The 24,186-nt window shown below is 37.0% G+C and overlaps 3 protein-coding genes across 3 annotated transcripts; 2 read left to right on the plus strand and 1 right to left on the minus strand.

Annotated features, from left to right (window-relative positions):
- The first annotated feature begins 1,243 nt into the window (after positions 1–1,243).
- Positions 1,244–6,340, plus strand: LOC129806086 (cyclin-dependent kinase 1). The gene is made up of 3 exons (XM_055854416.1): positions 1,244–1,356; positions 1,512–2,286; positions 5,961–6,340. The coding sequence occupies exons 2-3, from the start codon at positions 1,531–1,533 to the stop codon at positions 6,099–6,101; spliced, it is 897 nt and encodes a 298-aa protein (XP_055710391.1). The 5' UTR covers positions 1,244–1,356; positions 1,512–1,530; the 3' UTR covers positions 6,102–6,340.
- On the minus strand, positions 6,286–11,606 carry LOC129806078 (medium-chain acyl-CoA ligase ACSF2, mitochondrial-like). Its single transcript, XM_055854408.1, has 2 exons — positions 10,472–11,606; positions 6,286–6,967 (listed from the first exon to the last, which is right to left on the minus strand). Exons 1-2 carry the CDS (start codon positions 11,585–11,587, stop codon positions 6,332–6,334), a joined length of 1,752 nt encoding a protein of 583 aa, XP_055710383.1. The 5' UTR covers positions 11,588–11,606; the 3' UTR covers positions 6,286–6,331.
- Positions 11,607–15,972: 4,366 nt separating this feature from the next.
- LOC129806088 (medium-chain acyl-CoA ligase ACSF2, mitochondrial-like) lies at positions 15,973–23,112 on the plus strand. Its single transcript, XM_055854419.1, has 2 exons — positions 15,973–17,093; positions 22,439–23,112. The coding sequence occupies exons 1-2, from the start codon at positions 15,978–15,980 to the stop codon at positions 23,096–23,098; spliced, it is 1,776 nt and encodes a 591-aa protein (XP_055710394.1). The 5' UTR covers positions 15,973–15,977; the 3' UTR covers positions 23,099–23,112.
- Positions 23,113–24,186: the final 1,074 nt, after the last annotated feature.

Genomic DNA, 24,186 nt, shown 5'->3' on the forward strand with positions numbered 1-24,186 from the left:
TTGTAATTTTTATAATCTTTATTTAAATAAAATGAAATTTTGTACAAAGATACTTTAAAGCCGTTTCTTCCTATTAATCCAAGAGAATTCCCAATTTTTTTTTTGGATATTTTAGTGAAAAATGCATTTTATGCAACTATGCATGTTTCAATTTTTGGCCACTTGTAAGTACTTTTGGCCACTTGTTTCCAATAGAATTTTAATAAAATAACAGAAGAAATTCCTCTCGAAAACTTTCACAAATACACAGCACAAGTCCTTTTCTTATTTAACACCAATTTTATGTGATTATTGGAGTATTTTAAACGAGTTTTTGCACATTTTCTATTTTATGTAAAAATCAGTCAAAAGTCATGATTGTTTTTACTGATATCAGCGAGGTGCGCCACGTGGAAAAAGTATGGGAAAATGAATGGCCAAAAGTACTTACACAGCGAAAAAAAGTTAGATCTTTTAGCCACATCCGATTTTCATTTAATTTGTTAGAAAATCTTATTAAGGATGATATCACAATAAAATTTAGTTAATTAAGAGATGGACTTTCATTGAATAACATCAAATATTTTCTTAAAAAAGATGAAATAATGCAAAACAATTTCTCTTAGCATTAACAAGTTTCTTAAGAATCCCATGTTTTTTTAGTGATTGTTTACCTTGTCGAGAATCTCTTTCAATAACTTAGAATTAATCAAGTCGATACAAAATGAAATATGGTTTTCTGATTCGTTAGATTAGAGGTCACGAAATAAGACCCATTTTCCTTTTCTAAATAAACTCATAATTGCCTTACAATGTGATTTTACTTTAGGTGGCCAAAAGTGCTTACATGGCCAAAAGGGCTGACTCTACCCTAGGAGGCCGTCACCGTCACGACCTTTTCGAACTCCGTTGAACCAAATAAAAATCAAATTAAGATTGTTCAGGTAGCGTTTTGACCGTTTTGACCATTGACGTACAAGTTTCATTTGACGCTTGTTCGGTTTCAAACGGTTCTTGCACACTTCTTTTCCAAATTGAGTGAAAGTAATTTTTAGAACGGTTTTTCTAGAAATTTATTTATTTATACAAAGGAATTTGATGATATCATTTTATCGTTCCTTATATTTACAAATTAGAGCAAAGAAAAATTTTGTAATGGAAAATGTAGCTAATTGCCCTGCATTCCCCTAAAGTCGAACGTTATTTTTACAAATTTCAAAAAAGCTTGCATGAAAGCAAGGTCGCCTGGATAATCCGGGAAGGCAGTTGTCATTTTATCTGAAAGGGAAGCCAAAAACGATATTTTCAAACGCGCCAACTGTTGTGGCTTTTCCACGGGAATTTCTACTAATAATACTAATTTCACTAACTTATTAGGTAAGTAAGGTTGCTATCCACTTGCTAAAAGCACAAATGCAGGATATCTTGGAGAAATAGCTGAGAAATCTGCATTTATTCTGGGCGGAATCGACTGTTTTCCAACCTAACCAAAGATCGAGCAATCAATCTGAATTTTCTTTATTTTTCTGCAGTTGCAGGTAGCCTGACGACATGGAGGACTTCCAGAGGATAGAGAAGATTGGCGAAGGAACGTACGGAGTGGTGTACAAAGGGAGGAACAAGACAACTGGAGAAATTGTGGCTATGAAGAAGATCCGGCTGGAGATGGAAGATGAGGGAATTCCTTCGACGGCAATCAGGGAAATTTCTTTGCTGAAGGAGCTTAAGCATCCCAACATTGTCACACTCCAGGATGTCCTGATGGAGGATCAGCGATTGTACCTGATCTTTGAGTTTCTGTCGATGGATCTCAAGAAATACATGGACTCTGTGCCGGACAATAAAATGCTGGATGATGAACTCGTAAGGAGTTACTTGTACCAAATCACCGATGCCATCCTCTACTGCCACCGTCGTCGGATTCTCCATCGGGATCTCAAGCCCCAGAATCTCCTCATCAACAAGAATGGCATCATTAAGATTGCAGACTTTGGTCTGGGCAGATCTGTTGGCATTCCCGTGCGTCTGTACACCCATGAAATTGTCACACTGTGGTACAGAGCCCCTGAAATCCTGCTGGGATCCAAGAGATACTCATGCCCCGTGGATATCTGGTCGATAGGATGCATTTTTGCCGAAATGGCCACCAGGAAGCCACTGTTCCAGGGAGATTCAGAGATTGATCAACTCTTCCGCATGTTCCGCGTCCTCCAGACACCAACTGAAGAGATTTGGCCAGGAGTTACTTCCCTTCCCGACTACAAAGCAACATTCCCATGTTGGACACAGAATCAACTGGCAAATCAGGTAAGTTGCAATCCTTCCCATTTTACGCGAATCCGATTGGGCTAAAACATTCCAAAAGTGTGTTTTTTAACTCCCCTGTCAATCAGAAAGTGAAATTGTAAAGAATCTCAGCTAAAACTTAAGCCCTACCTTGACAAAAATTACTTATTGGTTCATTACCGGTTCACAACCGATTTGAACCGATTTATAAATCACTCAAAACATAGCCCAAAATACACCTCAGGAATAATATAATTGAATTTTGAATAAAAATTAGTTATCGATCATGAACCGATTCAGAACCGATTGGACTAGGTTCAGACTTGTCAGAAATTCCAAGACCTTTCCAACGAGTCTAAACATGACCCATTCGGTTGAGAAATACGCTCTTTAGAACCTTTTTAACCTTTGACCTTGAAGAAAACCGTTTTTAGGAGTGATTCAACGGTATTTTAGTATAAGGATGAATCTCTACGTGCTCTTCTAAAACATATCCAAAAATGAAAAAAAAGATCGCACGACGCGCTTTCGAGCAATTCCAAAGCCAGTGATAAGCCTAGATCAGCAAAGGTGCGATTTCTTCATGGCAAATTTGGATTGTGGCAAACTCGAACGGTATTTATACATAAATAATGCAAATTTCGTTTAATAATTCTTAAATTGTATGAAACATATTATCGTTATTAATAAGGAAAATTGGATAAGAAATGAATAAAAATGCCTAAAAAACTTTAAACTTTACGTCCGTTTAGAGCCTCTATCAGCGACCCGTGAGAATCCGCAAAGATATTAATTACCGGTAGCGTACCTAAGGGGGTGCGTGAGGGGCGATCCGCCCAGGGCGCGAGCCTCCAGGGGCGCCGATGTTCCTTTTTTTTTTAGACAACTGAACCCTGACTTTATAATTGCCATGTTGAAGTGAAAAAGATTTTAACAAAATAGAATCCGAGTCTTTCTGGAGTGCCCCTCTAGTTCTTAAAATGCCTTTTGTCCTTATCTATCAAAATTTCGCGTTGAAGAAAAAGCTTTTTTAATTTCCTCACTTTCTAGGGCGTACAATTGTTCTAAAGGCTTTCTTGGCGCCCATGAAGCTCTAAAAAAGCATTTTGCTCTTATATTTTTGCGAGATTTCGTGTTGAAATAAAAAGGGACACTTTAAATTCCTTCAGGTGCTTTTTGGTGGCGCCTAATTTGTTACAGAGCTTTCTTGGCGCTCCTCTTGGCTCCTGAAACGCATTTTGTCCTTATATTCTTTCAAGATTTCGAGTTGAAATTTAAAAAAAAATACTTCAAAATATTAAATTAAAATTGTTCTGAAAATACGCATAGCTGAAGTATAAGATGGTTCAAATTGTGTATAAAACTCGTACAGTAGACTCTCACTCAATCGGCTCTTTTTCAATCGGGCGACAAATTTTGTTGACAATTTTCACGTTTAATTATGAAGGTAATTTGCTCAAATTCGCTATAGTTCTTCCTATTTTATCGTGATTCTTTATAATTGAGCACTTTCTGTGGAATTCACAAAGGATTTCACGCTCAATTCTATCGCTAAACCGGATGACATTTCGCCCCATATTCCCGATTGAGAGAGAGTCTACTGTATGTAGTCCTTCAGAGAGTGAAGTCCTGTATGCGATCAGTAAATTGAAGGATGGAAAGGCTGCAGGAATTGACGAAATACGTCCCAAAATGCTGAAACTCATGGGTTCAGCGATTCTTTACACCCAAAATTCAATTCACTATCGAATTTTCACGCATTCCGAGTTGCAAGCACCCCGAATTGCACACATTTCGAGGTCATCTGTAAAGAATCTCAGCTACCATAAGTTTATCTGGGCTTTTTTTGTCTCTAATAATAACGAAATTGTTAATAAATTGCTAGATTATTTCTCTAATGTTTTCCAAATGGTCGAGTTAGTGTTTTTTTTTAATAGTTGCACATACTATCTTCGTGTAATTTGAACAATTTTTAGAAATAAGATAACTATAATTCAGAACTTTCTAAAATACCAGCGAAAATTTTTTAAGCAAAACCCTCTTAGCATTAGAAAGTACAACGACTTATACGTAATATTTTTCATTAGAGTGAAAATTAACATTCATGGATTTTGTCAGAAAAATTCCTTAAATTTTCAGCTATTTTTGTCCCTATCGTCCGTATAGGTACGAAAAATACTGAATTTAGGCAATGTTGTGTATAAAATTCGCTCAGCTTAAACATAAAATGGTTAAATTGTGCATAAAACTCTCACTGCTTAAGCATAAAATGGTTAATCATTTTGCTGAAGCATTAAACGGCTAGTTAAACAGTCTTTGCTTCAGCAGTGCGTGTTTTAGCAAAATCTTTACCATTTTATGCTTAAGCTGTGCGAGTATTATTCACAATCTTAACCATTTTATACTAAAGTTGTGTAGGATTTGCCCACAATTTACATTTTTTTAAGCAGAAGCTATACGGTTTTAGTGCACAATTTTGACCGTTTCATATTAAAGGAGAAGAAGATTTATACAGACTCTACACGGTTTCTGCTGAGGTAGTGTGGGATTTATGCACAATTTCGACTGTTTTATTTTGCAATCTATACCACATTTTCTGGTTGATTCTGGAAAATTTTTAAATCAATCTGAAAATTTCTAAAATAAGATATTCTATTTATAAAATCATATTTGAAAAAAAAACTGAATCTCTGACTGAGAATGATATATTTTGAGGTTCAAAAATTTACCGGTGCTGGATTTTCCAGAGCGGTACCCAGCTTGCTTTCCGATCAGCTTGTGCTCTACGGCAGGTGCAATCCTTTTCAACAGCATACTTTCAAACATTTTAAAGAAATGGCACAAAAGAGAAATCGGGCGTTAGCTCCTCGGATCGTTGACATCTCTTCCGGACTTTGGAATTGCCACCACATGAGCTTTTCGCCACTCACTCGGTATTTTGCGATGATACAAAATGATACCCTTTTGAAGAGTAAATTTTCTATTTAATTGTGTCTATGCAAAGTTTGGTAGTCTGGGAGGGTTACAACAGAGAATGTTTACCTGAGCTACCTCGAACGCATAAATGAGAGAAAATGAAAGAAAGAGGTGAGGGAAAAACGTCTCTAAATAATGCTTATTTAGAAGGGGTCATCGAAGATCAGGAGTTGATATCTCTTACAGTTTGCTCTGTAGTTCCGTAAAAAATAGAAAAGAGGATTACATACTGTTCTCTCTTTAGGTTCGAACTTCGAACAGTAAAAGGTTGAAAAATCCAGTAGGGGAATTCTGTAATATTATGACAATGTCATATGACAAATTCGATGTTTTTCTATGTTGTAAATTCGAAAGAACTAGTCGTAAAGCCGATATATATCAGTTTCTAAAAGATTCAAAGAGCTCCTTGCAATGGACGTTTGACGCTCATTGGGATTTTATGTGGTCCTGCTCCTGAGCTTTACCACGAAAAGTCATATGACATTGTCATAACGTTAGAGAATTCCCCTTGGATCGTTCATAAACTTCTGAAATTTTCCTACTATTCCAGGCAGTAAAAAATTTACGGTTTCCGTTTTAATTGTCTACTTTACTGACAATTTTTACCAAAATACTGCTCAATAGTCTTGGCGTTATCGTTAAGAATCCTCGTTGAGAATGTCACGAATCATAAGCTGAAATAAGCTTATTTTTCGTCCTTATTTTTCTTGGTGCATTAGGTGAAGAATATCAGCGACAGTGGCTTGGATCTGCTACAACAAATGCTGACCTACAATCCAATTAATAGGATTTCAGCTGCGAAGATCATACAACATGACTACTTCAAGAACTACACTGCTCAACTCTGTCCCATCGAGTAGGCTGATGCCCCAGCCCACAGCTCAAAGTAAGCAGAATTGAGTACATAAATTTATCAAAATATCAATAAGACATGACTTTTCCATGATTTTTTTAACGCGTTAATGAATTAATCTATCGATATTTTGTAGAGAAATTAGTGTTAAGAATCTCCTTCCCCCCAAACGAGAGTGAATTTCAAGTGAATTTATTCATCTTTTTTTGTTTATTAAAGGAATACCCCCAAAAAATATTATTTTTTACTAAATTTCTCCTCAAATTGTTGCTGAAGTTTGAACTTTTGGATTTTCCCTGAAAGAGTTTTGGGGAAATCTGTGACAATTTCAATGTATCTTGGAATTTTGTGAAAAGAAATCTTCCCTTTGCAAAAGTCCTTGATGTCGTTTTCAGTGAAGGAGCCAGATTCTGCTCGGAGACGCACAAAAGCACACAATTCCTCGCCCAAACGCTCATCCGGAACGCCCACGATGTGAGCTTCGGCTATTTGAGGGCATGTGGCCAGGAAGTTCTCAATTTCTTTGGGGAAAATATTCTCTCCTCCCCTGATGATCATCTCCTTCAGTCTCCCCACGATCTTCCCATATCCATCTGCCTGTAGCACAAACTGATCTCCAGTCCTCAGCCATCCATCCTTTCCCAGTGTCTCCCTGGTCTTTTCCTCATCGTCCCAGTAGCCCAGCATTGTGAAGTATCCGCGGACACAGAGCTCTCCTGGCACTCCAAAAGGCACCAGATTTCCCTCATTGTCAATCACCTTCGCCTCAATGTTGTCCTGAACGTGTCCAACTGACTCCAGGACCTGTTCATCTGTGTCATCCGGAAGGGTATGGAAGCTGACAGCGCTGTTTTCCGTCATTCCAAAAATTGTCTGGATTCCAAGAAAAGAGCAATAAACCAGATAGAGTTATCTATTAAGCAGATTAAATATTCCAAAATGTGTGTATGGAATTTGAGAATTTTGGTCTTAGGAGGTAAGAGAAGGATACTTGAGTTTGGTTTTGAGTTGAAAACGATTGATGTAAGCTGGATTACATCCGCGAAAAATTTGGCTAGGTATTTAGGTGCAATTACCGGCCAAGTCCAGGCGCTCTCTACACGGTTTCACCACGAACTCAAGACAACCACCGGCGCACACCTGTAGATTCCCCTTATGACCCAGTAGCTCGTTCCTAATCTGTAAAGGTAGGATTGTAGGAAAGGGCTGTAAAGGTCAAGGTGCAACAGACTGACCAGTTGTAGTCCCTGGGCCTGCTTTAGAACCACATTGATACACTCATAATAATATTAACATAATAGGGAAGGGTCTCCCAAAGGTTCCAAGTTTCTATCTCTGACCGTTTGGCCTGCAGAGGTAATAACATATACACAGAAAGATGGACTAACAACGTGATGACATTGTGGAGTTCGAGCGGTACACTAGGTAAGACCAAGTAAGACTAGGTATAACTAGTAGTCCCAGTAATCCTAGCAATACTAGAGAGGCTGGTCATGGCTAGAAGCATTTCACAATTGCACCCTTGATTAAAGAAACTCCGTCTGATATCTAAGCAGACAGCAAAGGAAGTCACAACACAATGCTGAAAAAAGAACAGTAAGGCAGTTAGAAGAGAGGAAGGAGCCAGACCCGAACCAGAAGTAATCGAATACCCTGCAGAGTGAACAACTGATGTCTTCGAAGAGTAAGTAAGGAAAAGTTAATTATTTTACTTAGGAAACGTGATCGTCCCAAGCCAATGAATCATTGAAAATAATTCCAAGATTTTAAAATTTATGGACTCAGGGTGTAGCTTAATCATTGAGCCAAAGAGGAGTATGACGCCGCTTACGCTCGCAATCTGCAATGCCTGAAATTTCTCCAGGTTTGGGAGGAAATCATTGCTGCCTAGCAAGGTACTTAGCGAAGTGCAGTACCAGTGTACAGTAGACTCTCTCTCAATCGGGAATATGGGGCAAAATGTCATCCGGTTTAGCGATAGAATTGAGCGTCAAGACCTTTGTAAATTCCACAAAAAGCGCTCAATTATAAAGAATCACGATAAAATAGGAAGAACTACAGCGAATTTGAGCGAAAGCTTCATAATTAAACGTGAAAATTGTCAACAAAATTTGTCGCCCGATTGAAAAAGAGCCGATTGAGTGAGAGTCTACTGTAGTAACAAATAAATCACCAAGCATACAAAACAAAAATTCAATTCAATTTATTAATATTTCATAGGACAATCTGTCCTCTGTACAAATAAATACAAAAGAAAAATAATTATAATAACTTCAAGAACAGCTCGTGTAGAACACGAGGAATGCGTGGTAGCTACATATCTAAGGATAAGCTCCCTCTTTTGCTCGCGAGGCAAACTATTCCAGAGAACGATCCCTTCAACAAATAGGGAGTCGCGGAGAATGCAACTACCCGAACTAGGCACACGGAGACACGAAGCCCTAGTGGATGATCCAGCCACCACAAGCTCCGCGAGATACCGTGGCACTCCAACGCTCAGTAACCGTGAGGCAAAGTCAACAGCACGAGTCTCCAAGTAAGGAAAAAGTGCAAAACCAAGGATTGAATCCACCCAAGGGGAAATGTGATCGAACTTACGGAGCCCGTAGACGCACCATACACAGGAGTTGAAAGCTCTGTTCAGCCGACTCTGCGTCTCAGCGTTAGCACTGAAAAATAGTTCAGCCCCGAACGTAAAGAAAGGGACAATTAAAGCTCTAACTAATAGAAGCATTGTACCCTGGGGCGTGAAGGACTGAAAGCGTCGCAAAGTGAGGAAAACTTTCCTGCAAATCTCAGTCGCATGATCAGACCACGTCAGAGTTTCATTAAAAATGATACCCAGGTCCTTGGCCCTAGGAGTGAAAGGAATCACCTCATTTGAGAGATAAACTGGGTGAGGTTCAGGATTCCTTCACCTGGTGTGAATGATTAAGGCTTGAGATTTAACAGGATTAAGAAGAAGGCCGTTGCAGTCAGCCCATTGAGCAATTCTTAAGAGATCATCATTGATGGTCTCAAAATTAATTTTAAGAAAAATGTGAAAATAGCTAAAAAAGACAAGTGCAGTGTCCCAGAACCTATGCCCTGTGAACTAAGAAGATCTATGACAAAGCAAGAAGAAAACAGATTTGACCACTACTGAGGAAGGTTTGGAGTCTGAGCCGAAAGCTTTGGAAAGAATCAATTTTTTTCAATAATTACCTATTTCGTGAACAAAAAGGGTTTTTCTGAAGTGTCTGCAAATGATTCAATAGGAAACCCCAGAAATATGATTTTTTGGAAAGATTTTCTTATTGTTTAAATGGGAAAGGAGAAAAGATCAGGAATAAGAACAAATCCTGCATTTAGAAGCAACTCAACAAGGTGTTGGAAGCCTTTCGTTGCGGTTTTACTTACACTGTTTGTCTTCAATTAGAAACTTTCCCTTGTCTCCATTTGGATTAATTTGTTTCCAATAGAAGCATTTTACACTCGCGTATTTTTCTTTTATTTAAGAAGTTTTCGAATTATATCTAAAGAATTTTCACTAAACAATAACATTCTAGAAGAGTTAAGGAGCAAATTTATGTAATTCTCTTCAGAAAAAATTGAACTTAAAGTGTTGAATCTTCTGTCAAAGTTAAAGCGTCTGGAAATGGTTTTGAATTAGGACATTTACCCTACCTAAAATCTTTTTCTTTTCTTTTGCACTTAAAATATTTTATTCCTAAGTTTATATTGCATCATTTTACATTGTGGCCATAAGTCATTCCACGAGCGGCCATAAGTTCGTAAAAGTGGCCACAAGTTATGAATTTTACATTTTTGGAAAAATCATACTTTTTCTGAGGCTTAAGGGAATTTCCTAATAAATTCACCTGGATATATCGAAAGGAGGTACTTTAAAAAAATTACTGTTAAAATTTTATCTTCAATGGGCAAAAAGAAAAGAAGCTGTAGCCATAAGTAAAGCGATTTTCTGTGGAACTTTTAGATAAGATGCCAATAGATTTTAGATAAGAAAATCTCGAAATGTTGTCTATTTTGCAGCAAGGAAGAGTTTAAAAGGTCTAATATCACTGAAAATCTTCAGAACAGACTTTATGAGATAAAACCGGATTCTGAAAGTGAACAAAAATATCTTTATAATTCTGTAATAATCCGGTAATACTCAAAATGCCACTCAAATTCTATTTTAGTAGACAATTTTTCACTATTTAGTAAAGAATTGGTAAATGTAACTCCTGACCAACTTAACCACGTTGACCCACAAACCTGGCTTTGCAACGAGTCAGTATGCCATAAAATATTGATAAGGAATATGTGCAATTTGATCTATGAACCCGAAGAGTTAATTAGAAGAATATGAACGACTGATAAACCACAATAACTCACCTTCACTTTCTTCAACTTCAACTCTTTCTTCATGTCCTTCAGGAGCTGTGGAGAGCAAAGTGCTCCTCCAGTCACAGCAATTTCTGCCTTAAGATCCCATCGTTTTTCCCTCTGTTTATTCACCAAGTCCACGTACATCGTTGGGGTACCATAAATCACTTGACATTCTTCATTTCTAATCGCAAGAAGAGATTTATCTGGGTTGTAGACAATTGATGGAAGAACGATTGTTGCTTGGGTAGATAAACTAGCCATGACGGTTATAACCGTTCCATATGCATGGAAGAATGGTACTTGCATACATAGCTTCTTATTATGCAGCTCATTGCGATTCCCAATGTGCATACCATTATTTACGAAGCCAAAATGCTTCAAGAGGGCAGCTTTTGGCATTCCCGTTGTCCCCGAAGTGAATTGAATGTTGCATCCACTATCTGGACTGATACTTTTCTGCTGATCCTCAATTTGGGTCATTTGGGAAGCTGTGGCCAAAGATTCAACATCGGAGAGTCGAAGGGCGCCCGGGAAGTTTTTCTCCGAGTTAATTATTACACTTTGGAGGAAAGGAAGTTTCTTGTTGTGGATCTGTCCTGGGGAAAATTTGTCCAGATCTGGGACAATCTGCAGGAGCTTCTCGTAGTAATGTCTGTTGCGGAAGGTCTCTGAGGTCACCAGAGCCTTGATCCCGACCTTCTGCATGCAGTACTCCATCTCTGGAGCTTCGTAGGCTGGATTGAGGGCCACAAGGATGAGTCCAGCTCTTGCAGCTGCGAACATCACAACTGGCCACATGGCAACATTGGGTGCCCAGATTCCAAGGCGATCTCCTCTGGCCAGACCGATGGCTTGAAATCCAGCTGCCAATCGATCTGCTTCCATTTTTAACTGACCATAGGTGAATCTCTTGCCCTCCTCGACACAAACATAAGCCTCACGATCACCAAATTCACTCGCCACGCGACTCAACTCCTGGCCAATTGTCCTGTAGACCAGAGGATACTTCCCCACATTGTGAATGTAACTCAATCCACTGGACTTTGTATGACACCATCGGATTACTTTAGGAATTTTCTGGGCTCTCGAGAGGATTCTCACAGAACGTATTACCACTTCCATTCTGGTTGAGAGTGAGACAGAGACTATTTTACTTTCAAATACTGCCCATATATCAACTTTAAAGACCTTATGTATTTTTCGTTATTCATTTATCATATCATTATCTTTCTGTCTGTCTATCTATTACTCTAAAGTTAAATAATACTAGTACACACCTGAAATATACTCTAGTACTCTGTTTTTGCCGACAAATTAATCCGCATGTTCCATACAATAGGAGCTCTTTAAATAATTTTATATATAATTCCAAAAAGTGGGGACAAAGCGTTGAAGTTTGGCGAAATGCTCGAATTTTTAATGACTTTGATGCTGCTTCCAAAAACAAAATTTTTAGCAGCATAGGGGGGTCCTGGGATTATGCACCCGGAAAATTTGCATATGTACAGACCGCATAGAGGATTTCTTTTGAATAAATTACAGAAACTCCGTAATGGCCTCTACACATTGGAAGCAATTTTTGTCAAAAATTGCTTTTTTGAAGGAAATTTCCTGCAGCGTTGTAGGGGGAAACGTCAAATTTCTGTCAAAAACGCAATTTTTGACGAAAATTGCTCCCAATGTGTAGACACTTTAAAGCTGGAAATACGCTAAACAAAATTTATTGCAATATTTCTTTTCAATATCCAATATTGACAAGGATTGCTTCCACATTGAAAAGATTTATTGACATAAAAGTTTCAATATTGAAGAAAATTGTCCAGTGTGTAGGCAATTATTGCAATATTTGTCTTAATATGGAGCATTTTTTTCAATATTTTATTTCATTATTTTGAATGGCTACACCGGCTACACACTTGGCCAAATAATGTCAATAAAAAATTTGAAAGTCACATTGAAATAAAATTTCAAAGATATTCTAAATATCAAATTGATTTGATATTTCTTTCAATATTTTTTAATGGTCAGGAATCTTCTTCCTTCAGAACATCACAGAACTGCTGGGATTTCCTTGTTCATGAATGAAAACACATCAAAGATTCAAATCCAAGTCAGGAGACAACTCTTCCTGCTTCTTCCAGAAAATCCCAGATTTTCGGAATTCCGCTGTACAATTTGTCAAATCTTCCCAAGAACTCAGTTTGGTTAGCACTTCTCACGTGCTTCCTCCAGAAATCACAGTTCTTCTGGAATTTTGTTGTGCACTTGGTCGAATACACCCAGAATACTCAAATTGGTCAGAAGATTTCTCGTAGTTCCTCCAGAAATCACGGATCTTCCGGGATTTTCTTTTGTATTTTGTCAAGCACACCCAAAATATTCAAGTTGGTCAGAGAATTTCTCCTGGTTCCTCAAGGAAATCACGGATCTTCCGGGATTTTTTCTTGTATTTTGTCAAAAACCCCCAAATACTAAAGTTGGTCAGAGGATTTCTCCTAGTTGCTCCAGGAAATCACAGATCTTCTGGGATTTTCTTTTGTATTTTGCCAAGACCACACAAAATACCTAAGTTGGTCAGAGGATTTCTTCTGGTTCCTCAAGGAAATCACGAATCTTCCGGGATTTTCTTCTGTATTTTGTCAAAAAAACCCCAAATACTAAAGTTGGTCAGAGGATTTCTTCTGGTTCCTCAAGGAAATCACGAATCTTCCGGGATTTTCTTCTATATTTTCTCAAAAAAAAAACCCCAAACACTAAAGTTGGTCAGAGGAATTCTCCTTGTTCCTCCAGGAAATCACAGATCTTCTGGTATTTTCTTTTGTATTTTGTCAAGACCACACAAAATACCCAAGTTGGTCAGAAGATTTCTCCTGGTTTCTCCAGCAACTCACAGATCTTCTGAGATTTTCTGAAATTCGGAGGATGAAGCATTTGAAGAGCTTTTTTTTTTTAACTTTTAGCCTTGAAAAACTGTTTTAAGGAAGGTTCAATGTCATTAGCATTTAGAACCAATATTGTTTCTGGACAAGGGGTGATTCCTAAGCAATAAGAGTAGCTCGAGTTCCCGATTGCTCCAAAAAATATATGGGTTCCGCGAAATTACCGTGCATTCCCTGAAGATCGTATGGGTTGCTTGAGAGTTTCCCTGAAAAATGTGACGGTTTCCTCATGAATTTCCTGAAAAACGCTTTATTTTGCAGTTTCCTTATGAGTTCCCTGACAAAGTAAAGCCTAGATTATCCATGAGCTCCCTGTAAAAAGTATAGGTTCCTTAGGTTCCCCGTAGTTTCCATGACAAAATGTATGGATGGATTCCTCTGGGTTCCTCACGTTCCCCATGGGTACCCTAACAAAATGTATAGTTTCCTTGGGATCTCCATGGATTCCCTGAAAAATCTATGGGTTCTCTAGGTTTCCCATGAGTTCCATGACAAAATGTATGGTTTCCCTGAGTTTCCCGAGAGTTCTCTGAAAAATGTGTCAGTTTCTCGGGTTCCCCAAGAGAGTGCCCTGAAAAATGTATCACTTTCCCAAGTCTCCTATGGATTTCCTGGCAAAATGTATGGTTTCTCTGGGTTTCCGGGGAGTTCCCTGTAAAATGTATCGGTTTCTCAGGTTCTCCAAGAGTGCCCTGAAAAATGTATCAATTTTTCAAGTACCTTATGGGTTGCCTGACAAAATGTATGGTTTTCTTTGGTTCTTTCCCATTGGTTCCCTGAAAAATATATGGATTCCCCGTGGGGTTCTTAATAAATGTATCATTTCCTTGGATTCTCCATGGGTTACTTGAAAATACGAGTAGGGTTCCCCGTGAGTTCCTGAAAAATGTATAGATTCTCCAAGTTTCCTGAGAGTTCCCTGAAAAATGTATGGGTTCCTAAGGATCTCCGTGGGTTCCCTGACAAAATATATGGGTTCCCTATAGGTACCCTAACAAATTGTATAGTTTCCTTAGGTTTCCCATGGGTTCCCTGAAAAACGTACAGGTCCTCCGAGTTCTCCGTGAGTTCCCTGACCAAATTGGCCCGAGTTCCCCTGTGTTTCTGGACTACCTATACAAAGCATATGTTGTTCTTTAAATATTCTTTTTGATATGGTTATTATTTTCTTGAAAACACCAGAAAAGAAGAGCTAATATAAAATTAAGAAGAATAATTAATTTAAGTTAATATACTTAAATTAATTATTGAATAATTAATTTAAAATATACCATAGCCTAACCCACTCTAACTTCAAATTAAAAAAAAAAACAAATCCACATTGCAGAAAACTAGGCGCCACTATCTATTAGAATACGCTAAATCTAATACGACAAAATTTGGCACCCGTGGATTGACGTACTCTTCCATTAAAGCATTCAATGATTTTGTAGCAACAAATCCACAAATAAATGAAAGAAACTTTATTCAACACTTAATGATATCATCTGCCAATCAATCGCTAAATTAATAATATTAAAATTTAAAAATATAATTAATTTTTATCACAACTCTGTAGCACTTCCATTTTTTCGTCTTGTTAAGCATCTGATTGTATACTTTTTGTTCTAAACATATCTGTCTTTTTATATTAAAAATGTATAATATTGTATAGTCATCCCAACTTGTTGCATTCAACCGGGGCATTAACCAAATAAATATTCTATTCTAAGTGGCCACCGTCGTCTTAGCATTGGTGGCCAACCTCCAAAGAAAATCGATGGAAAAATTCTTTCTTTTTGTTCAATCGTCATGACTCCGATCAATCAATTAATGGGAGGTCTCTTAAAGACTGAAAGGCGCTATCTCCAACCCTTAGCTTTGTGTAATGGACGAAAGAATTTTCATTTGGACAGTGTTACATTTCATCAAATTGAATCTTTCTGTGCAGGCAATGACATAATTTTCAAGATATCGAAAAGTAGCCCGATTATAGTATGGCTTTCTCAGCAGAGTTCGAGCAATAAATATATAAATTGTATATAAGATCGTGCTTTGTGGCTCACCTTGCATATACAATCGTAATCTATCATTTCAGTTTCAAAAATAGTGCATAGTTGTTGTTAATGAGAGTCAACAAAAATATTATCATTGAAGTTTGATTACCCTGGGTTTCAATAGATTCTTGAACCTTTGGAGAATACTTTGTAAATTTCTATTTTATGATTCTTAGTTTTCCTGTACGTGCCTCAAATGGGTAATTTATAAAAAGAAAATAAATTAAATTAAATTGGAAAAAAATAAGTTTAGGATCGTATACTAAATTAATTGATAATGAGGAACTAAAATAGATTTTATATAGTAAAAAATTAGTAGAAAAACAAGATGTATATTGTTTAATTTAATGTTCTTTTATTAGCAAACAGATAAAAGAGATAGCAATTAAACGAGTAGGGCAAAATAAAAGAAAATCTGGAAAACTGTTCTTTAAGGCTGATATGATATGGTCACGTGTGTTGAGATTTTTAAAGATTAGACTGGTGAAGAACATTAAATTCTTAGTCTAGTTAGTATCTGTCTCAATCTCATCCAGAATGGAAGTGGTAATACGTTCTGTGAGAATCCTCTCGAGAGCCCAGAAAATTCCTAAAGTAATCCGATGGTGTCATACAAAGTCCAGTGGATTGAGTTACATTCACAATGTGGGGAAGTATCCTCTGGTCTACAGGACAATTGGCCAGGAGTTGAGTCGCGTGGCGAGTGAATTTGGTGATCGTGAGGCTTATGTTTGTGTCGAGGAGGGCAAGAGGTTCACCTATGGTCAGTTAAAAATGGAAGCAGATCGATTGGCAGCAGGATTTCAAGCCATCGGTCTGGCCAGAGGAGATCGCCTTGGAATCTGGGCACCCAATGTTGCCATGTGGCCAGTTGTGATGTTCGCAGCTGCAAGAGCTGGACTCATCCTTGTGGCCCTCAATCCAGCCTACGAAGCTCCAGAGATGGAGTACTGCATGCAGAAGGTCGGGATCAAGGCTCTGGTGACCTCAGAGACCTTCCGTAACAGACATTACTACGAGAAGCTCCTGCAGATTGTCCCAGATCTGGACAAATTTTCTCCAGGACAGATTCACAGCAAGAAACTTCCTTTCCTCCAAAGTGTAATAATTAACTCGGAGAAAAACTTCCCGGGTGCCCTACGACTTTCCGATGTTGAATCTTTGGCCACAGCTTCCCAAATCATTCAAATTGAGGATCAGCAGAAAAGTATCAGTCCAGATAGTGGATTCACCATTCTCTTTACTTCCGGGACAACGGGAATGCCAAAAGCTGCTCTCTTGAAGCATTTTGGCATAGTTAACAATGCTATGGATGTTGGGAGGCGCAATGAATTGGAAAATAAGAAAATCTGTATGCAAGTTCCATTCTTTCATGTATTTGGAATATCACTAACCATCATGGCTAGTTTATCTACCCAAGCAAATGTTGTTCTTCCATCGATTGTCTATAACCCAGATAAATCTCTTCTTGCGATTAGAAATGAAGAATGTCAAGTGATTTATGGTACCCCAACGATGTACGTGGACTTAGTGAACAAACAGAGCGAAAGAATGTTTGATCTTAAAGCAGAAATTGCGGTGACTGGAGGAGCACTGTGCTCTCCGCAGCTCTGCATGGAGATAAAGGACGTATTGGGATTAAAAAAAGTAAAGGTATGCTAATCTTTCTTTTGATTTCTGTCTCCGGATTCTCAATTATCATAAGCTTTTTAGAGGAATTTTAGTTTGTCCAAATCGGTTGAGAAACTAGAAAATGACCTTGAAGAAACCTTGAAAGGATTTCTCAAGGTCAACGAAAAAAGCTCAATAGGAAAAGGGAATGCGATTGCTTCTTCTTTATAAGATTAAATAAATAAAAATTAACAAGTAAAAAAACACAGAAAACTATAAGAGACTTCAGAGCAGAAGTGGTCTCCTTTGTATGCATTTCCATATTAAAACGGTCCACTTCTCCTCTAAACGTCTCATAAAAAACTAGCCCCCGGCGAATTGTTTTTTTTTATATGGAGCTGTTTGAAGCCAACTCACAAATTGGTCAGAAACTCAGCTTATACTTCTCAGAACAAGACCGCATTTAGACAGATATAGGGGAGACCGGGGAGGTTTGGGACAGGGGTAGTGTGGGACAAGGCGATTTTTTCAATAAATTTTTGAAATAAATGGGATTTAACCATTACTGTATCGTAGGCAATATTAAGATGTATCTTGACTAAAAGAATAGATATCCTCAGTTTTATTGTTTTAATTCTATGAGCATTTTTTAAAAAATTGATAAAAATTGTATTTTTTGATTACTCAGTTTTTTGCTCTCTGTATTTTATATCAGCGATATATAATCAAAACTTTTTTATCTCATTAGGTAGCAGTGTAATCTGGGAACATATTTTTATAAAAGTTTCAGAGATTATATGCTCTTGTTTTTTCCTTAAAGGTTTTAAATACCAAAACTACACGCGGGGATGTTTGGGACACCTGAAAGGGGATGAATGGGACGTTGATTTTCGACAAGATTGTAGGTGCCGTGCAATTTTTTATTGTCAAAATGAGGAGTAATACCCAGTTTCTACTGGTAATTTCCCTTTTGTGCAAACTTTACCAGTTGAGCAGTTGTCTACAGTGACAATTAAACCACCAATGTCTTTGGAATCAATAATTTATTCTCCAGAGGCCATTCGACCCGTTAAAAACTATTTTCTCGAAAATTTCTCGAGCAGTATCCTCTACAATTCTCACAAGTTCTCCAGGAAAGGGCAAGACGAGAGCTTTTTCAGAGAAATAAGGAAAACCCAGGTAACATGCAGTTGTCATAAAATCAAACAGGAATCCGTCAATAAGTTCAAGACTAAAAGTTGCAAGAAAATCTACTTGCGTGAGGAATTTGATGATCATGATTGCAATACTTAGAATAAAACAGCAAAAAAAGTAGATGGAAAATAATAAGAAATTGCTTTAAATAACTGATTAACAATAAATGACTCTACTGTACAAATTAGATTGATATTAATTTCTAAGTATGAAAAAAAATATTAAACATTTTTATTTCTACTAGAAATATTTTTAATCTAGTATTTAAAATTATTTAACGTGTTCCAATAATGCAAATTATGCGAGAAAAAACGCGTCCCAAACATCCTCTTTTGCGTCCCATACTGCCCCAAATCGGGGAGGTTTGGGACAAAGCGTCAAGTTAAATGTTTTATCTTCTCCAAAAAAAGTCAACAGTTTTCCAAGTTCTATCGAGTACTTTTTATAAAGTCAATACCCATAAGTATCCTATAGACCGCATAAAATTGTAATACACTATCGTGATTTTTTGGAATACTGTCTCAAAGTCAAAACATGAAAAAGTGTCCCAAACCTCCCCGGTCTCCCCTATAGTATATTTGTTCCTCTTTGCAAGGAACAGAGTCCTGTGTACAAGGCACACCTCAATTTTGACATGTATCGTGTAACGGTCACGAGTGCGGAAAAATTCCCATACGCATTTTTGTATGTGAAAGTAAGAAAATGGCTTCAACTTTGAAGGCCACTTACCGGAGACTAATATAAAAAGAACATTAAGCTTTAGACGTCCTTGACACACTTCCGACTTAAGCCGAGAGACGGGCTTAGTGGAAAATGATAAAAATGTGGTTTAAAGGGTTTAAATATTATTTCGAATGTAGTTACGCTAAGACGTCTCTCGGCTAATCCTCAGGCCTGTCAAGGCCATAGTTAATCTTAACTCTTCCCTAGTGATTTCAAATAACCGGGTTTTTAGTATAGACGGTTAACCGGTTTTGGAAGGGTTTGAAACCGGTAGACCGGTTTCAAACTTAGGATTACATTATGGAATTTTGAGCAATTTTTCAAAACTTGAACTTTGATGTAATATTTAACTCATAAATATATTCTTTTTCTCAATTAATTTAGAAATTATTTATTTTATAGCTTCATTTTGTATTTAAAATTAGTACAGGACATTTCAGGATAATTCAGGATAATTAATGGGAGTTTTTTAAAATAATATTGCACCGTGGAAAAGCTAGTGCAATGTAGCTTTCCGTAAAAATAACTATTTTTTCATACAATTTAAATTTCTTAAAAACGTTGTCATTTTTGATAATCTTCCATGAGGAATTACTTAAAAATTTTATTCTAGATCTCGAAAAATTAAAAAAAAAGAATTTTATAGAGAATGTTTTAACGAACAAACCGAAAGAGTTTTCCTCTTTATTTTTAAAATCCTATGACTCGTTAAATGTTAAACTTAAGTTTAGAAAATTTGAATCGTTCGCAAAAATATTTTAAAAAAAGGATAGTACCAAGATTTTTTGCTGCTTATAAATATTTGCTAAAATCTTGACAAAGTATTGTCAAAATTATACTGTTTTCAACAAAAAAAATGCAGATTTTTCGATCGGGAATGGTTTCTAAAGTCAATTTTTTAGATTATTCTCTACAGAAAATGTAACCGATGTATAATTTTTGTTATTTATATATCATGAAAATCATGATTATAATTTACACAAAATTCACAAATAATTTCATTGAAAAAATTCCATAGGCATTTTGAAGAAAAAAGAAATAAAAGGGACAGATAATCCTAACCGGCTTATGTAGGTGAGATTCTTAACGTGAGCTAACTCGGAGTGCATGCAAATTCGATTTAGAGCTGAAGTTGGGAGACGCCATTCAGTTATCTTGAATAAAATTCGTGAAATTATACAAATTTTGTATTTAAACCAAAATATCAAGGATTTGGATGAACTGGCACAAAAGTGATATATGGGTGAAATGTAGACCAGAATGTTCTCTATAATTTTGCTGTAGAACATGATCTCATCGATTAATCAGAAGCCAAGATAAGCGAGGTTTTTTGTTTCTTAACTTGTTTTTTCATCCAGAGTGCCCCAAGTAGTCATTTGTTGAACTTCAACTATATCAAAGAATTGTTGTATTTTGTGGGACTTTCCATTTAAAACCATATTTTAAGTATGTCTTTGTGGAGTAGAGGCAGTCAAATTGGCATCTGAGTGATTTCAAAGCGTTATTATGGGAAAAATCATTTTTTTCACACTTAAACGGCAAAATCGGAGTGATAGCGTAGTCTGAGCGGAAAATGATGTATGGACGAAATGTAGAGACAAATGTGCTCTACAATTATGTTGAAGTAATAATCAAAATCGGTTCAGCGACAGTCGAGATAATTGAGGTTATGTGATATTGAAATTGTTTTTTCGACTGTGGCGCCCCTGGTGTTGGTCCCACGAAGTTTAAATATTCTAGAAAGTTGTAGCATTTGGTGAGATCTTTCGTTTAAGCCCTCATTCATCAAAATCGGTCACATAGAACCGGAGATATGATTTTTTGAATTTCGTGAACTTTGACCCCTCATATCTCCGGTTCTATTGAAACCACAGCGCACATACGCACCATTTTGGAAACGTCCTAGACTGGACTACAACATACTAAAATTTCATTAACTTGCACAATGCCGTTTTTGAGAAAAGTGACTTTGAATTTCGATGAATTTTGACGCTATCACAGCGCCACCTGTGGTGACTTTTTGAACTTCCATCTGAAAGTGCTCGTCGAGACGAAACCAAAAAGGTAAAATTTAGGTCGATATGTTAATTAGAACCGGAGATAGAGGCCGGTCAATGTTCGAACTTTGACCCCTTATAGCTCGGGTCAGAGGTTATGGATCGACTTAAGGTTTTTTTTGTTTGATAGGTATAATCAACGGCTACAACATACTAAAATTTCAGCCCGATACACAATGGAATTTTTGAGTTATTTAACTTATAAGATTTAAAAATTTTCTTTTTAATAATAGCGCCCCTAGCGGTGGTTTTATGAACTTGCGATGTTAGAAGGGGAAGTGGCATTTCACGAGAGCTTTCCAAAAAGCCCTCACTTTTTAAATTCTGACAATTAGAACCGGAGTTATGGCCATTTTAAGAAATTTTTTTTGGACCCTTATAGCTCGGGTCAGGGGGGTCAGGGGACCTTAAGTTTGGTATTGATGGAAAGCTCTAAGGCCCAGCTATAACATACTAAAATTTGAGCCCGTTCGATGCCATAGGGGCGGAGCTATTGAGAAAACAAAAAAAGGGGGGTCTTCAAAATGGCGGAAGGAGGGGTGGGGGGTGGGGGGTCAATGCACCAAGTTGCAATTTTCACCCGATATATAACCTTTGCCGAAAACCGCAAGTCGATATCTTTTTTAGTTTAGGAGCTATTAAGCTCCAAAGAGCGGCCGGCCGGCCGGCCGGGAACGTAAATTAGCCACATATATATTCGTGATCAGGAAGTGCTGAAACACATTTTGGCCAAATTTGAGGTCGATCGGACGACATGAAATTTTGTTAGGATTATAGTAGGTGAGATTGTTAAGAATCTCACCTAATAAAAGGAAACCTTTGTTGTTTTTTACTCCAAATGGTTGAGAAACTAATAAATACCAGATTTTCTGGTAATTTAAAAGATATTTTTACAAAAATTATACAAGAAAAAAATGATACAAAATACGTTTTTTACAAAGATTTTACAAGAATATTGTGTAACAATCTTGATGAATTTGGGATAAGAAGATATGCAGTTAAAAGATAGCAAGATTTAATAAGAATCTTTATGATGACATGGAGAGGTAAACATCTTGGTATTTTTCCACATAAAACCATATTTTACAAGATTGTACTAAATCGTTTACAATTTTTTTCTCAGTATACAATTGATTTTTTGGTCTGGTAAATATTTAACTAAGATTAAGGATGAAATATTTTGAAGTGAAGAAGTCCTGATATAATTTCCTATAGGGTAAGATGGGGTAATTCGGAATCATGCCTATTTTGGAATTTTGAGGTTTTATCATTGTTTCAGATGGTCAAAGAGAAAAAGAAAACCATGAAGAAGGACAAGACCGTACATTCGAGATATTTATTTAGGACCTTTGTACGTTAATTATTTTAATTTATTGCGAATCCTTTCCTATTTACAAATTTCCTTGGAGCAAGTCAGTTTACGGAATGACAGAAAAATCCGGTGTGAGCTTCAATACCCTTCCGGATGACACAGATGATCAGGTCCTGGAGTCAGTTGGACACGTTCAGGACAACATTGAGGTGAAGGTGATTGACAATGAGGGAAATCTGGTGCCTTTTGGAGTGCCAGGAGAGCTCTGTGTCCGCGGATACTTCACAATGTTGGGCTACTGGGACGATGAGGAAAAGACCAGGGAGACACTGGGAAAGGATGGATGGCTGAGGACTGGAGATCAGTTTGTGCTACAGGCAGATGGATATGGGAAGATCGTGGGGAGACTGAAGGAGATGATCATCAGGGGAGGAGAGAACATTTTCCCCAAAGAAATTGAGAACTTCCTGGCCACATGCCCTCAAATAGCCGAAGCTCACATCGTGGGCGTTCCGGATGAGCGTCTGGGCGAGGAATTGTGTGCTTTTGTGCGTCTCCGAGCAGAATCTGGCTCCTTCACTGAAAACGACATCAAGGACTTTTGCAAAGGGAAGATTTCTTTTCACAAAATCCCAAGATACATTGAAATTGTCACAGACTTCCCCAAAACTCTTTCAGGGAAAATCCAGAAGTTCAAGCTTCAGCAGTGGTATATGGAAAAGCACAGCAAGGACAATATATTAAGAGAACATATTATATGACTTTCTTGTACGTTTAATCACACGGGGAGATTCTCTTATTACATAGATAGACCTATAAGGACACAATAAAGATGTAGCACTAGGACCATCCATGATCGTAGAATAAACTTTATTACAATTAAAAAAATAAATAAAAATATTTTTTCTGTAAAATGCTTTTAAAATAAAATAAAGAAAAAGATTAAAATAGTTTTTTTTTAAATTATTTTATGAATATGTATTTTCAAATTGTAATAATAGATAATTGTAATAGTAATAGACAGGTTCTACAGCGTTATAATGATTTCTTAATTCTCAAAAGTAGCTTAACTCTTTCGTCTCCTTTGGGACACTGGGTACCCATGGAAACAACAATTTTTTTTAGACTATCTTGAATCGATAAAAATCCGATTCTTCTGGATAATTACAAACAATAAGGATGTCTAAATCTATGTCTAAATCGGGGCCAATAAGTATGATAACTAACAATTACAGATTGCATAAATTCGAAAAATAATTTTTTCTTAAATTTTCAAAATACTTGTTCAAACTTTATGGGTACTCTCGTCCCTAAAAATCTAGAGGTGAAATGTAAGTGTTGGGGACCAAGTCCCCTAGGTCAAACAAGAGTTAGTGGACTGTATTTATTTTTATCAACTGAATCACGCGTGGCGGACTGCAAGGACTTGATCAATTTGGCGGTGACTGATTGGCTAATTATACGAATGTTGGTGGTCTCTAAAATATAAACCTACAGTTCAATTCATTTCTTTAAACTAGATAATTCAATCCTTACTTTAATTTCAAACGGCCTCCGTTTGCTTCCACCAACCTCAAGCTTTTTCACGAGTTTACAACCTGTAATTTAATTAATAATTTTTATCCTGACGCCATTTTGAATTTCTTTCAATCGTCTATCAAACCTACCATGTTATAAAACTCTTTATCCTGACTCAGGACCTAGCTTGATCGTTTCCCAAGGAGTTCAGCCAAACCTATACAATAAATACTACTAAATTACATAGGTTTTACCATGATAAAATATCCTAACTTACGCAAATTCCTTTCCCAAAAGAATTACACAACTGCACGTCACGCCACGCTTTTCA

This window comes from Phlebotomus papatasi, chromosome 3 (assembly GCF_024763615.1).
Source record: "Phlebotomus papatasi isolate M1 chromosome 3, Ppap_2.1, whole genome shotgun sequence".
NCBI classification, from domain to species: Eukaryota; Metazoa; Arthropoda; class Insecta; order Diptera; family Psychodidae; genus Phlebotomus; species Phlebotomus papatasi.

Coding starts and splice junctions, on each gene's coding strand:
- LOC129806086 (XM_055854416.1), top strand. CDS start 1,531: ATGGAGGACTTCCAGAGGATAGAGAAGATTGGCGAAGGAACGTACGGA. Junction 2,287..5,960: donor AGAATCAACTGGCAAATCAG/GTAAGTTGCAAT, acceptor TTGGTGCATTAG/GTGAAGAATATCAGCGACAG.
- LOC129806078 (XM_055854408.1), bottom strand. CDS start 11,587: ATGGAAGTGGTAATACGTTCTGTGAGAATCCTCTCGAGAGCCCAGAAA. Junction 6,968..10,471: donor TGAAGTTGAAGAAAGTGAAG/GTGAGTTATTGT, acceptor CTTGGAATCCAG/ACAATTTTTGGAATGACGGA.
- LOC129806088 (XM_055854419.1), top strand. CDS start 15,978: ATGGAAGTGGTAATACGTTCTGTGAGAATCCTCTCGAGAGCCCAGAAA. Junction 17,094..22,438: donor TGGGATTAAAAAAAGTAAAG/GTATGCTAATCT, acceptor CCTTGGAGCAAG/TCAGTTTACGGAATGACAGA.